The 16,475-nt window shown below is 44.6% G+C and overlaps 1 protein-coding gene across 1 annotated transcript in view; it reads right to left on the reverse strand.

Moving 5' to 3' along the window:
• Nucleotides 1–15,918, reverse strand: part of LOC309567129 (uncharacterized protein) — a 31,707-nt gene extending 15,789 nt beyond the window's left edge. The window contains exons 1-3 of the mRNA XM_082272467.1: nucleotides 15,790–15,918; nucleotides 11,642–12,349; nucleotides 1,275–1,385 (exon numbers count right to left, since the gene is read on the reverse strand). Coding sequence (XP_082128593.1) covers nucleotides 1,275–1,385; nucleotides 11,642–12,340 — 810 coding nt within the window. The 5' untranslated portion in view covers nucleotides 12,341–12,349; nucleotides 15,790–15,918. The remainder of the gene's footprint in view (nucleotides 1–1,274; nucleotides 1,386–11,641; nucleotides 12,350–15,789) is intronic.
• Between the last annotated feature and the right edge of the window lie 557 nt (nucleotides 15,919–16,475).

Consider the following 16,475-nt stretch of genomic DNA (forward strand, 5'->3'; position numbering starts at 1 on the left):
AGATTTTTCAGTGCATTTGCAAAGACAGTAAAGGTTTGGTGACTTCTAGAATAGCTGTCTTTGTGCATGTGTGGGAAAACCTGCACATGTGCAGATATTCGGGAAACCTCCACAGGGCTCATTCAGGACCCAAAGCCCTGCAAGCACATCTGCGCATGCGTGGGGAGGGCAGGGGGACACATTTTCACCTAGGCAAGAAATGTGGAAGCACAAAAAAAAGTAAAAAAATAAATTATATATACAGTATATAATTGGAGGATTTCCTCATCTTTCTCATCATATACCCCACAGTATATGTAATACTTACGTTTCACACATGGTTTCACATCCATGCATTACACCTTTGTAAATGTTGTATACTTGTATATTGATTGATCTTTGTGATCTATTTTATCTTGCTATAAATAATTAATTTTACTTTTTTTGGAAGTGTGATTGCCGCTAAAGTCCCACCCCTAGGGGGAACCCTTTCTTGTCTTGTTACAGTTATTTGGGATGTTGGCAACCCACTTCCAGGGTTTCCTATAACTGGGGACACACCACTATATATATATATATATATATATATATATTTCGCAACCAAGTGATAACATATTTGCTGCAACACACCACTATCTCACACAGTGCAAATAATATATACAAAAAATGTTGCGCAAAAATATATAGTAAACTGAATATATGATCTATCTAGCACAAGTGGCACTTTTTGGAAGAAGCTATTTCTATCCAAGTTTGCACTGATTCAACAGGATTATTTTGCACAATATGGACTTCACACGTGTTTTTTATTTTATTAGAGACTCTTATTTTTGCACCTTATGAACTTTGCACATGTATATTATTTATTTTATGTAGCACTTTTTGCACTTTTATAGAGGTCCACAACCATACCGGCATCTGCTTGGTTGGATTCACATGATTGGATATTTAAGCACATGTGCGTTTTCACATTGGGCACTTTATAGTATTTATTTATATTGAGATTGATTTGATGGACTTGCTATATTTATATTATTTTTATATATATATATATAATATTTTTTTTTTTTTTACGTGTTGAGGTCATTTATATACATATTGTTTAAGAACAAATATTAAGTTAACTATATATTTTTGCGCAACATTTTTTGTGTGTGTATATATATATTATAAATATATGAGATAGGGTAGGGGGAGACGAGGTAATATGATGGCCCTTTGTTTAGGGTGAAGATCCACTTTAAGGATTGTCCAGCTAACGGCTTGTAACACCCAAAACCCTGAACCCCTCTTACCTCTCCGGTCAGGATGGAGATGATCTCGGCGGTCCGGTTCAGCAGGCGGCTGGTCCTTTGTTTCTGGGGGCGGGTATGAGGGACTTCTGCCATGTGTTTCAATAGGGAGAGCTACAAATGACAAAAAACACAGCATAATATATTATATAATATGATATATTGTGATGTATATGTCACCATCTTATTTTTTCAGTCATTACCCATCAGTCAGGATTAGGATGTACAAAATATTACCCCAAAAAAGGCTTCTCTCTACATACAATCCATACATAGTAAATATGTATAAATAAAGACAATTGAATATACTCTGGGGGATATGTCCGACATTGGAATTACCCCGATTGTGTGTTGTGCTACCATTTATTACATAAGAAGGGCTGAGTGGGGTGGGGATGACTTTAATTCGGTATGGGATTATGCAATTCAATAAATTGACACATGATGAACGATGACTGCTGATTGGTTGACATGGGTCACTGCAATCTACACATTAGTCTTTGCTTTATTAGATAAAGTCGGTGCAAGCGTATCATGGGACTTGTGCAGTCATTTAGAATACAGGGACCATATCAACAGGCAAGGTGACCATTTCTTTGGCTGTAGTACATGAGGCTCCTGAATATCCATTCAATGCTCTGCCTCTTCCCCTGTACAGAATAAGGTGCCCAGAGCTTTGCTAAAATAGCACAATACCCGATTCAATGACAAATAGTAACTCTGGTCTGGCTTGCTTGTCCTACCCCCGGACCACCACAATCCAGCTCTCAACAGCAATGTCCATCAATTCCCCCCCCCAGCCCACCACAGCTGTGTGAATAAATGTCCTCCAACTCATGCTGACCCACATCATCCAACTCCCAACAGTAATGTCCTCCTCCCCTGAACCACCATCATCCAGCTCTCAACAGTGAAGTTCATCAATGTCTTCCTCCTCCCCCGGCCCACTACCATCCAGTTCTTAACAAGGTGTATGAATCAATGTCCCCCCCCCTCATTCTGACCCACATCATCTAACGCTCAATAGTAATGTCCTCCTTCTCCCCTGGACCCCCACCATCCAGCTCTCAACAGTGAAGTCCATCAATGTCCTCCTCCTCCCCCGGACCACCACCATCCAGCTCTTAACAAGTTGTGTGAATAAATGCCCCCACCCCCTAATTCTGATCCACATGATCCAACTGTCAACAGTAATGTCCTCCTCCTCCCCTGGACCACCACCACCCAGCTCTCAACAGGAATGTCCATCAATGTCCACTTCCTTCCCCGGACCACCACCATCCAGCTCTCAACAGGGATGTCCATCAATGTCCTCCTCCCCCGGACCACCACCATCCAGCTCTTAACAAGTTGTGTGAATAAATGCCCCCACCCCCTAATTCTGATCCCCATCATCCAACTGTCAACAGTAATGTCCTCCTCCTCCCCTGGACCACCACCACCCAGCTCTCAACAGGGATGTCCATCAATGTCCACTTCCTCCCCTGGACCACCACCATCCAGCTCTCAACAGGGATGTCCATCAATGTCCTCCTCCTCCCCTGGATCACCACCATCCAGCTCTCAACAGGGATGTCCATCAGTGTCCACTTCCTCCCCCGAACCACCATCCAGCTCTCAACAGGGATGTCCATCAATGTCCACTCCCTTCCCCGGACCACCATCCAGCTCTCAACAGGGGTGTCCATCAATGTCCACTTCCTCCCCCGAACCACCATCCAACTCTCAAGAGCAATATCCATCAATTATCTCCTCAGCAACACATGGTGAACAAATTTCACCCAGCCCCAGGCTTCAAACCCAGGGATTCAACACTTAACAAAAGTACCTGTTATATTCTCCGTGTTGTGAGAGACACAGGACTCTGGTCTGGAACAACGGATGTTTATTCAGGACTCACTGTACAGCATTACAGGACAGCTCTGCATATCAATACATCTCTGCATGTGTCTAAAGATGGCCACTCTGCCCCTTGACCCTTGTCATCACTCCTGGGTGGAGCCAGCCTTAAAGTGACAGTACATGTGAAACCCTTCAGGTATAACACCTTCCATCCATACCTAAAAAAAAAACAAAAAACAAAAAAAAAAAACAACAAAACGAGAACAGGCATAAAACAGTAACTCATAATTGTCCAATACAGTCCTCCAACTCAGGAGATTTACATGGTTTCTTCCACGTCCGGATGTGAGAACAACTTCCAGGGAAGCTCCGGGGGGAAAATGGCAGCGGATCACTTTCGGCGGGCCCGTCGAAAGTCTCGTAACCGGTCTTGCATTTGAAACCGGTCAGGAGGGCGACAGTGTCGTTGAGGACGGGCACCCAGCGACTCGGGGCTGGAGGAAGCAGGGCTGGCCGGAATGGACACCGGCGGGGCCAAGAGGGGATTCCCTAGCTCAGAGGGTGAGCAGACCTCTGGACCAGGGCTGGAGGGCTCTGTTGGAGCTGAGTTCAAAAGTTCAGAGTCTCCCCAAGCATCAGTCTCAATGCCTCCTGATCCGGTAGGAGCAGATCCTTGAGACACTGGAGGTGCAGCCGATGTCAGGGATTCGGGCAGCTGAGAACGAGAACGCAATTGGTCCACATGCCTTCTGCAAATGGAACCATCTTCCAGGCAGACCCTATACATTTTGGGTCCCAAAGTCTCTGCGACGATAGCAGGAAGCCAACGAGTGTTGGAAGCGCCATAAGATCGGGCCCATACCTTTTGCTGGGCTGTAAACCGGGGAATCTCGTCGTGTTCGACCCTCTTGTCTTGGGACTGCCGTACATGTTCCTGGACCGTTTGAGGGCGGAGCATATCCAAAACAGTCCATGGCTGCCGACCCAAAAGAAGTTCAGCTGGAGTTTTCCCAGTGGTTGCATGTGGTGTGGTTCTGTAAGCAGAAAGGAAGGAGTCCAGCTGCTGGGGTGACAGGGACTGTTGTTTACTTGTAGCCACAGTAGCTTTGAAATAGCGTTTGAAGGTCTGTACAAACCTTTCTGCTTGACCATTTGTAGCCGGGTGGTAAGGTGCGGTCAACTTGTGTTTGATGTTGTGGGCAGTCAGGAAACCCTGAAACTCCTGGCTTGTGAATTGTGCACCGTTGTCTGTGACAATTTCTCTGGGGTATCCAAACGTAGCAGCGAGATGTAACAGTATGGAAATCGTCGCCTTAGTCGTTGGCTGAGTAACAGGAACGACCTCAGGCCACTTTGAATGGGCATCAATAATGATCAAAAAGGTGTGTCCTCTGATCGGGCCTGCAAAGTCCAAGTGTAGGCGAAACCAGGGAACCGTGGGCCAAGTCCAGGGCTGGACGCACCCTCGAGGAGGGTCTCTCGCAGTTTGTGCACATCCAGCACACGCATTCACATATGTCGTGATATCGGAGTCGAGGTTTGGCCACCACACATAGCCTCGGGCCTTTTGTTTCATACGTGTGCCCCCGGGATGACCAGTATGTAGCAATTCCAGAATGTGTCTCCGGAGGGTCTGTGGAACGATCACTCGGTCTCCCCATAAAACACAGTTGCCAGACACAGTTAATTCCAGACGCCTACGGAAGTAAGGCTCATAATCCTGTGTGACAGTTGCAGGCCAACCGTACCGTACCCAGGAGAGTATTGTCTTAAGGAAGGTATCCTTGGCTGTATGGGCTGCTACTTCCCCGGAAGACAGAAAGGACAGGCTAGTGTAACGACAACTCTTGACAGGTGGAGAAGAGTCTGTTAATGTCCTTGTCAGACGGGACATGGCGTCTGCATTAGCGTTGGCATCATGGCTGCGATACTGGATTTTGTAGCTATATGCTCCCAAGAATAGGGCATAGCGTTGAAGACGGGCTGCAGTCGTCTGGGAGATGCCTTTGTCAGGGCTAAAGATCTGAAGGAGTGGTTTATGATCAGTCAGTATGGTGAATTCCCTACCATACAGGTAAAGATGAAACTTCTTAATTGCCCATATGAGCGCCAGAGCCTCTTTGTCAATGTGAGAGTAATTGCTTTCTGCTTTTGTCAAGGACCTGGAGGCGAATGCCACAGGTTTCTCTGACCCATCTGGTAAAACGTGAGATAGTACAGCCCCTAGACCATAGGGTGAGGCATCACAAGCCAAGGTGAGAGGCCTTTGGAGGTCATAGTGCACGAGCATGCGTGACGCCAACAGCTTTCGCTTAGAAACTTCAAAAGCACGTTGGCATGCAGCCGACCAGTTCCATCTGGAGTGTTTCTCCAAAAGCTTGTTTAATGGAAACAAAGTGTGTGCTAGATCCGGCAGGAATTTGTGGTAATAGTTCAGCAAGCCCAGGTATGATCGCAGCTGCTGGACGTTGGTCGGGGCTGGAGCTTTTACTAAAGCATCAACTTTGGCTTCCGTGGTGTGTATACCCTCTGCATCCACAAGGTGGCCACAAAACTCCAATTTAGGTACCATGAATTGGCATTTCGCTAAGTTCACTTTTAGACCCTGCTCTTGGAGTCTGGCCAACACAAGCTCCACGTTACGCTTGTGTTCCTGGTCCGTCAGGCCCGTGATGAGCATGTCATCTAACAGGCACTGTGTGAAAGGAATGTCCGCCAAAATCTCATCCATTTTGCGTTGCCAAATGGCTGGGGCGGAGGCTACCCCAAACACCATCCGATTGTATTCATACAGTCCCTTGTGAGTGTTGATTGTTAGAAACTTGCGGGACGAAGGGTGGACCTCAAACTGTAAATAAGCTTGCCTGAGATCAAGCTTGGTGAACTTTTGACCTCCTGCAAGAGAGGCAAAAATGTCATCTACTCTGGGTAGGGGATACTGGTCTATCTCCAGTTGAGAATTTAGTGCCATGCGGAAATCGCCACAAATGCGTAAGTCCCCATTCGCTTTCTTTACTGGTACAACTGGTGATGCCCACTCGCTGTGCTCTACCTTTGAGATGACACCTTGTTCCTCCAGCCGGCTTAGTTCAGCTTCCACACCTGCTCGGAGTGCGAAAGGTACCGTCCGAGCTTTGAAGAACCTAGGCTGGGCATTGGGTTTCAGCCTGAGTCTCACACAGTCATGCTTTATTTTTCCCAAATGGTTATCAAAGACTTGCGGGAATCGCTGTTTCAGGGACTTCACCCATCCCTCTTCATCCCCTGATGGGATGGTCACGGTGTTGCAGGGGTTAATGGCGATGTCTGGCATGCCAAAGTGAGCAATCCAGTCTCTCCCAAAAAGAGGGGGTCCCCCATGTTCTAGGATATATAATGGCATTCTCTTTGTCTGACCCTTGTAGGATACCTGTACTTTCACGTACCCCAGTGGGTGGAGTATCTGCTTTGAATATGTCTGCAGTTTGATTGGTGTTGGACGGACAGTTGTTCGGATCAGAAGTTTTCTCCATTGTTTCTGGGTGATAACTGAAACTGCTGCTCCTGTGTCTACATCCATCTTGAGTTTCTTTCCTTCCACGGTTACCTCTACAGTCATTGCTGAGGGTGCTGAATGCATATGATGTATGTCCAATCTGTGGAGCACTTCCTCATCCTCTGATTCAGATGACGATGTATATCTTCCCACCATATATGCCTTTGTCCTGGGGTTCAGAGGTTGTTTATTTCGCACCTTCTTACTACGGCAGACTCGTTTCAGATGGCCTGCCTTTCCACAATTATGACAGAGCTGATCCTTAAACCGGCAGACTTTGTGATCATGGTCTGTATTCCCACAACGGTAGCAAGCTGACGTCCTGGTTGGTGAGGGTCTATATTTACCGTTAGCTGCAGTTGGCTTGACTGCTGTTCTGAAAACTTCCTCTTTAACCTCTCCCCTTCTGCTCTGGGGGTTCAAAGCTTCTGTATCTTTCACAGCCATTTCCATCACTGAAGCTATCTCAATTGCCTTTGTAAGGGTAAGGTCTTTCTCTGTTAACAGTCTCTTTTGGCTAGACTCACTATTCAGTCCCATGACAAACTTATCCCTCAGTGCAGTTGGTAAGTACTCCCCAAAAGAACAGGTTGAGGCTAGTCTGCGAAGGGCGAGCACATAAGCCTTAATATCTTCACCTGGCTGCTGCTGCCGCTGATAGAACCTGAATCTCTCTGCAATCTCTAGTGGTTTAGGCTGGAAGTGATTTCCTAACAGTGTCAGGAGCTCTGCCAAAGTCTTAGTTGCTGGTTTTTCAGGGAAAAGGAGATCCCTAAGAGTGTCATATGTCCTAGCACCAACCACTGTCAGAAACACTGCTACTTGCCTGTCGCCTGGGATGGCATTTGCACAGAAATATTGTTCTAATCTTTCAATCCAAGAAATCCACGTTGTCTGTTCGCCATCAAATTCACTTAATGTCCCGATCAATGACATTTTCCTGCTGGGCTCTGTGGGTGTTTGTATTCCTGACAATCCAGAGTTTTTTTTTTTTCTTCCTTTCCTTTCTCACACGGATAGTAACCTTGTAAATCCCATCCTCGTCGCCACTGTTATATTCTCCGTGTTGTGAGAGACACAGGACTCTGGTCTGGAACAACGGATGTTTATTCAGGACTCACTGTACAGCATTACAGGACAGCTCTGCATATCATACATCTCTACATGTGTCTAAAGATGGCCACTCTGCCCCTTGACCCTTGTCATCACTCCTGGGTGGAGCCAGCCTTAAAGTGACAGTACATGTGAAACCCTTCAGGTATAACAGTACCCATTGACGAACTCTATGAGCAACACCCCAACCTCAGGTTAACAAGCTACTAATAATTGGGGAATCTCAACCTTGTGAGGCCTCTTATACTCCTTATAATACACTACTTGTGCATCCTATATGGAGTTTGATCCCATCGAGGAATGCCATCGAGGAATGCCATCGAGGAATGCCATCCTGTGAAGTCAGACTCCTGTATGGCTCAGTCAGCTAGTTGCCAGACAATCCACTAGCATTTTGGAGAACTGGGTTCGAATCCCACTAATGGTGTGATATGGTAAATTGAAGACCTCTAATTTATTCCTGTGTCTTGTAGAACCGATGAGGACATTGAGATACTTCGCTCTGATGCTCAGGCTGAGAGTTGGCTCAGAGGGTTAGCTGCCAGGAGCTGATCCAGCAGTGGTGTTGGAGTTCCCGGTTCTAGTCTTGGTGCTGACTCCTTGGAATAGCCACTAATCCCTGTTAATGGGGATGACTAGGACTATACAATATAAGGTGGCTGTGACCTGGCAGCCACTATAAAAGAGGGTCTTGCTTTTTTGTGGTGTGAGAAACTCCTAGCTGTAGGGGCTTTTCTACAGCCAGGAGCCTAGTGATAAAGTGACCTGCGGGGATTCGATCCAGGGTCTCCAGTATGAGAGGCAGAGCGACTACCTTCTGAGCCAACTGACTGCCCTGATATAGGGGAGTGTTGGTGGTCGGTATTGACATGTGAAGGGAGATGGAAGACCAGCAAGCCATGGGAGAGATACTGGTGGACACTGATGGTATTGCAGGAATTGTAGAGCCAGCCTCCAGAAAATACTGGTTGCCTCTCTGTCATGTCCATGGACCCAACCATGGATGAAGACCAGGAAATCTTCACATTAGAACCATTTAAAACCGGGGAATTAGCAAATTGAGAACTAGAAGTCAACAATCCATATTTCTCTGTTGCCTTTTTTTTTTTTTCATATAACTATCTGGTTATATGAAAAACATTATAATATATATATATATATATATATATAACAACATTGGTTGTTTTTAAATGTGTCCCAACCGAAAAAGTTTTGGGTTTTATATGGAGTGTGGAATGATTACAACCCCTCACAGATTTTTTATTACGATCTCTGTTCACACTGTCACAGGGATAGGAAGTTATAGAAAATCCTACGCTTTAGTTATTGCCAAAACAGGAATAGCCACTTCAAGACCTCAATTTTTATACTATATATATATATACACACATATGTTGTGGCTTTGAAGCGGAGTGAAGTACGTTCCTGTGACCTCATGTATGACATCTTCGATTTTCCCATATGTGTAAATTGACTCCCTGTAATAGGGGTCAATTAATTCTGGTGAGTGCATAGTGCGTCTGCATGCGGGTGGAGAGGAACCTTTCCTATACTCACTGAGGACGTTATTTAGGTGTGGGATCATATATGGACTTCACAATTTTTATGTATTTTCTATATTTAAATGAAGATGTATTTATTTATTGTTTCTTTACTATGGTAATATGTATTTTCCAGGGCTTTTTTTCACAGAGAATAGGTGCAGGAACTCCCCTCTTATGAATCTTATCCCCCCCCCGGGAATATAAGACCCCTTCCAGCAACAATAGATTCTCCACCAGCAACAATAGACCCCCCCTACACAAAAAAATATCCCAACCAGTGACAATACATCCCCCAACGGCAATCATCAATAGACCCTACAGCACATCCCCAGCACCCCTTGCCATTAAATAGATTAAGTGGTAGAGGTGCCGGAACTGCGTTCCCCCACGTTCCCCCTGAAAAAAAGCCCTGGTATTTTCTAATATAAGAGCTTGGCTCCTTTGATTCTTTTCACAACTTTAAAGTGCTTTACCAGGGTTATGGCTGAAGGGATCTGCCTTTTTTTTTTTTTTCTTTATTTCAAGCTGGTGATTTTCTTTTTCAATAAAACGATCCAAGCTGCTGGATTGCTTTTAGAAGCGACGGGAGGGGAATGGTTACAACCCCACCCCCCCACCCCACCTCCCTCTCCCGCTGCTTGCCAGTGTTTCTCTGGCTTACTGTTCTTACCGGCAAGCCCAGAAAACGATCCTCTGAATGGCGCAGCTGGTCACAGAGGTAAGGAGAGACCAGATCATCTCTCCCCACCTCTATGATCTAGAAGGGCTTGGAGCGACGTCATGACGTCACTTCTAGGGCGGAGCAGTTTCTTTTCTTTTTAAAGCATTTAGAAAGATAAGATGGGCTTTTTTTTTTATCTGATGCTTTCAAATGTAGAGGATATATTTGGGGTCTTATAGACCCCAGATCTCTCCATAAAGAGGACCTGTCATCCCTTATTTCTATCACAAGGGATGTTCATTAAGGTCCCGCAGCGGGACCCTTTCACAAGTTCTGCAGTGGGCCCCCTTCCTGCCATCTTGGGGCCTCCCCACAGTGGTGGAATGCCAGGGCCCGGTTGTGACCTTTGCAATCCTGGAAGTTCACCCACTGGTGTCAGTAGTTTTAATTTTTTGGTATTTTAATTGTATTATTTTTTATCATTTTATTCTATTTTTTTTTTTACAATGTCACTGACTATGACTCTGTCCATTCAGAAAAGGAAGGAGCTGGTAAATTACATATTTACATATTTACTGACCCCTTCCTGGTTCTCTATTGTGACACATCCCCTGCAGCAACCGGCAGGAGAGGGGAGGGAGCACAAAGGGGCCCAGAGACAGCAGAACATAAGTGATCTGGATAGGAGGAGTGGCGGGGGCAGCATACAGAGGAACCAATCTCCTCCATTTTCCTCCTGCAGCTACAGGAGGAAAAAGGAGAACAGTGATTTCTCTACATGCTGCCCCCGCCGCCCCTCCTATCCAGGTGTACAGGGCAGCCACACAGGCCCCCTGGAGCATGGGGCCCGGTTGCAATTGCAACCCCTGTAGTTACGCCCCTGCTAGTAATGATTTTACTGTAATTTTAGCTAAATACGTCTTTCGGCTTCATTCACATATAGGCATCTCGGATCGCAGGCAGAATTGCCGCAATTCTGCCCGCGATCCCGATCCATTGCAAGACGCGGGACGCCCGAGTGATTCCCGTGACTTGCAATGGCACCCCAAACGTGGCGCGGTTTTGCTGCGATTGTCGCCCCAAACAAATTGCACAAACAGAATTGCGGGACTCCTGTCGCCCAAACAAGTACAAGAGCTTCTTTTGGGGCGACAGGCGTCTCGCGATTCTGTTTGCGTGATTTCGTTCGGGCGACAACTGCTGCAAAATTGCGCTGCGTTTGGGGTGCCATAATTCCTGCAAAAATCTAAAAGAAGAGTTAATAAATAAAAATGAAGACGAGATGAAAAAAAATATATAGGCTGGCCAGTTGGAGCTACAGGATCAGAGAGACAGAGAGAGAGAAACAAAGTTACAGATAAACTCAGGAGCAGGGATAACATTAAAGCCAGGGCTTGGAGGGGGGCCCACACAGGGAGGAAGATTAGTTAGGGACAATTGTACCTTTCTCCGCAGATAAAAGCTGCCAGCAGGGAGAGAGTTCAGCTTTTAGCTGTATTTGTTGTCCATCACTAATCCCCCTCCCTGTGTGGGCCCCCCTGTATGCTCGGGCCCCCTACAAGAGGACTGGTGGTCCCCCCCCCTATCAGCAGCCCTGCACAGGTGTATGGATCAGTACCCCCCATGTGAATTTACGCCCTTACAGATAACGTCCTCAATGATGTCATCGACTAACCAGAACTTTCTCTAGAGAAGACAGGGCCTCTTTATTCTCCGTTGTTTGGTGTTTCTTGGAAGGCTCTTTGGGTATTTGTGTTGACCAATCATAAGTCCAGAGTCCCGGTCTAACCTTCAGATCCCTCTGGTGAGAATCCGGGGTGAAGACCCCAATGAGACGCCCGCTAGAGTCAAATATCTCCTCCTGTTTGTTACATCTCTCCATTAGACTTGTGTTGAGGGATATTGGACGCGTCTTATCATTGTCCACCCTTGTCTGCGTCGCCGCGTCTTTTCTCAGGAAGCCGAGCTTGGATGTGCCAACGTTTTCAAATCCCGGGACGTACGCCCCTATGACATCAAGGCCCATGTGGGCTTTTCTGGCATGTGGAGAGAAGCTCTTCCAATCCGAGGGCAGTTTGGGATAGACCCCAGGGAAGACTGTTGGTACGGCGTCGTGTTTCAGTACCAGCCTACAGCCCACTGTGGTGTAGCAACTCGGATCGAAATGGGCTGAGCAGATTCGGTATTTACCCGTTTTTGCCGCGTCTAAAATTTTGGCAGCGAATGTGTCGATATCATCAAAGTTCTGACCGGTCTGCTGAAGCCAAAGCTTTATCCGGCCAAGCTCCCGGGGGAAGACGTGCATGGTGAGCAGAGGGTTGGAGGACTTCATGCTAGTGTGGTGCTTACAGCCCTTCACAATGCAGCTCGGCATGGCGGCAGCCTGGGAGGGAGAAGATAAAATACACCTTATAACAGTTCATGATTTAACAAATACACAATTATGGTGTTTATTAAAGCTGCACTCCAGGTAAACAGATAAATACACAGGTTAACCACTTCAAGACCAGACTGTTTCACCCCCTTCCTACCCAGGCGACTTTTTTGGATTCACATTTTGAATGACAATTACTCAGTTATGCAACACTATACCCAAATTCGTTTTATATCTTTTTTTTTTTTCTTACACAGGGCTTTCATTTGGTGACTTGCGAAAAACAAAAACCCAAAAATAAAAAAAACTGTTGTTTAAAATGTTGCAACCATGTAATCTTTTTCTCATAAATATAGGCCAAAATGTATTTTGTTACATTTCTTTGGTAAAAAAAAACAAACAAAAAAACAAAATCGTGTATATTATGTAGTCTGTGTGAAATTTATAGAATCTACAAATGATGCTATATATATATATATATATATATATATATATATATATATATATATATACACACACACACACACACACACACACACATACATACACATATATATATATATTTATTTGAAAATTGATCAATCCTAATGTACTGACGGCCTATCTCATTTTATGAGGCCCTAAATCACCAGGACTGTACAGATACACCATTAACCACTTAAGCCCCGGAAGATTTTACCCCCTTCCTGACCAGGGGGTATTTTGCGATTCGGCACTGCGTGACTTTAACGGACAATTGCGCGGTCGTGCGACGCTGTACCTAAATGAATTTGACGTCCTTTTTTTCCCACAAACAGAGCTTTCTTTTGGTGGTATTTGATCACCTGTGCGATTTTTTGATCACGCGCTATAAACAAAAAAAGAGCGTCAATTTTGCAAAAATAACAATATTTTTCACATTTTTTTATATGAAATTCCCCCCAAAAAAAAAGTAAAATTCAAAATTTTTTAAAATTTTCGGCCAATTTGTTTTATGCTACATATGTTTGGTAAAAAAAAATCGCAAAAAGCGTATTTTGATTGGTTTGCGCAAAAGTTATCGCGTTTACTAACAAAGGGAAAGATTTTTGTCATTTTTGTTGTTTTTTTTTTTAACGCGTAATGGCGGCGATCTGCAATTTTTTTTGCGGTACTGCGACATTGGGGCGGACAGATCGGACCCTTGACTGACATTTGTGACACTTTTGGGGTTACCAGTGACATTTCTACAGTAATCAGTGCTATACATATGCACTGTTACTGTAAAAATACACTGGTAGTGAAGGGGTTAACTTTATTTGGAAGAGAGGGGCTGTGTGTGTCCCTAGGGGCGTGCTTTCTACTGTGATTGGCTGTGGGTTGAGCTGTAAGGACACTGATCAACGGATCTACATACTAGATCCGTTTTATCAGTGTCTTTACAGCGAGGAGAATGACAGGTGGCTTGTTTACACAAGCTGCCTGACATTCTCCCTCTCCCCCGCCGATCGCCGAGTGACCGGTGGACATCGGGTCCGCTGGTCACACGCGCGGGGGGGGGTCCGTGACCACGCGGGAGCACGCCTCCGGGGGCGCGCGCTCGCTCCCTAGACCCTCACAAGCTAGTGACGTAGCCCTACGTCACTTTGCCTGTGAGGGGCTGACTGCCGACGTAGATCGGCGTTAGGCAGTCGGCAAGTGGTTAAATGGCCCCTTTCTGGAAAGTGGAAAGTCCAAGTTATTTAGTAGGAGGCATAGTGAGTTTTTAAATTTTAAATTTTTGGTCACAATTTTTAGAAAATAAAGACATTAAAAAAAAAAAAAGTCATTTCTCACACACAGCATGAACATACTTACAATTACATCCCAAAACAACATTCTGTTATACCCCCTTAGTATGGGGATACCAGGTGTGAGACTTTTTCGCAGCCTAGATGCATCGAGAGGCCCAAAATCCTAGGAGCACCTTTGAGCTTTGAAGAAGCAAACATTATGCGTTTCATTTCCCGATTACTTATATTTCTTGAGTCCCCGAAATGCCAGAACAGGAAAAACACCTACAAAAAGACCACATTTTGGAAAGCCACCACCCCAAGGTATTTTCTGAAAGGCATAGCAAGTCTTTTGAAAATGTAATTTTTGCCACAAAGTTTTGGAAATTGCAGGAAAAAAAAATTAAAATGTAAATGTATTTTTATTTTTTTAAACAAGGTTTTCAATTAATAAGATATTTCTAACACACATTATAGGCATACTTAGGCCCCTCTAACACTAGAGGTCCAATCAGGCCTTCCATTCCATTTCTCAGATGGACACGATAGGACCCTCCATCCTCCTCTATGGACAGTCGGATGTAAACAGACTTGTGTCCGTTTACACCCGGCTACCTCCAATCCCATAAAAATAAAGGGATCCATTCCCCTCCATCTGGCAATTGCACAGTCGTGCGACGCTGTACCCAAAATAATTTATGCCCCCCCAAATAGAGCTTTATTTTGGTGGTATTTGATTTTTAAGTACAGTATTTTGTCGCCATTCCACGAGCGTACGCAATTTTGAAGCGTGACATGTTGGGTATCTATTTACTTGGCATAATATTATCTTTCGCATTATACAAAAAAAATTGGGCAAACTTTTACTGCTTTCTTATTTTTTTAATTCAAACAATTTTATTTTTTTACAATAAAATTGTGTTTGTAAGACCGCTGCGCAAATACGGTGTGACATAAAGTATTGCAACGATCTTCATTTTATTCTCTAGGGGCAGGGATATGCAAACTGTGGCCCTCCAGCTGTTGCGAAACTACAAGTCCCATCATGCCTCTGTCTGGGTGTCATGCTTGTGGCTGTCTGTCTTGCTATTCCTCATGGGACTTGTAGTTCTGCAACATCTGGAGGGCCACAGTTTGCATTTCCCTGCAGTCTAGGGTCTCGAAAAGAAAAAAATATATATATATATATATTATATACCTATGTAATAAAAATAATAATAAAAAATATATATAGAATAATAAAAATAATAAAAAATATATAATAAAAATAATAATAATATATATATATATATATATATATATATAATAAAAATAATAATAATAATAAATATATAAATAATAAAAATAATAAAAAAAACATATATATAATATTTGAGGGTTCTAAGTAATTTTCTAGCAAAAAAATACTGATTTGTAAACAACAAATGTCATTCCTTTAGTGGTTAAAATTGAACTGACTCTTTAGGATTGAACCTTACTCACATAGGTTGTCCAGTACTACAAATCCCAGCATGCCTTGCACCCATAGAGCATGCTGGGATTTCTAGTTCTTCCCATCCCCCCATTGCACATCCTTCATTCCTCTCCTAAACCATAACATTATCTGCCTAACAAATGCTGAACATCACAGGGAGTCTCACTCCTCCCGCCCCCAACATACTGAACTACAGGGACCCCCTCCCCCCCCCACACCCAGTGGTGACAACAATGAGCACAGACCTGCAGCAGCCAGGACAGGACCGGAAGTAGCTCTGTTATCACAGCACAGGAAGTCAGGGCTGACCGCACAGCATGCTGGGAGATGGAGGAAGGCAGCCTGGACCCCCCTATAAAACGGGAATAACGTCCGATAATTCCAGCATGATAGAGAACGAGGAAAGTCCGAGTGTCTCCAACACGGCTGAGATTTTTGGTCTCCAAGAAAATGGCCGAACAATATAGCCGATGTAATATTCACTCGAGGACAACAGAGGGCGCTGTGGTAGAAGATACATGTAGTAAGGACTGTGGGCAGCAGGTGGAGACATTATATCATATATGGTGATCGCTGCATAACCATAGGAAGCCAGCGGGGTCGCTGTTACGCTACGTCATTGTATTTACAAGTAGGGAAGCAGCAGGTGGCGCTGTTGTACAATTTTATTATACACTGCTCAAAAAAAAAAATGAAAGGAACACTTTAAAAACATATCAGATCTGAATGGGGAAAGATATCATGCTGGATATCTTTACTGGTATGGACTGGGTAATGTGTTAGGATCTATACTGGTATGGACTGGGTAATGTGTTAGAATCTATACTGGTATGGACTGGGTAATGTGTTAGGATCTATACTGGTATGGACTGGGTAATGTGTTAGGATCTATACTGGTATGGACTGGGTAATGTGTTAGGATCTATACTGG

The sequence above is a fragment of the Pelophylax lessonae genome, assembly GCF_965119305.1.
Source record: "Pelophylax lessonae genome assembly, chromosome: 11".
Taxonomy (NCBI): Eukaryota; Metazoa; Chordata; class Amphibia; order Anura; family Ranidae; genus Pelophylax; species Pelophylax lessonae.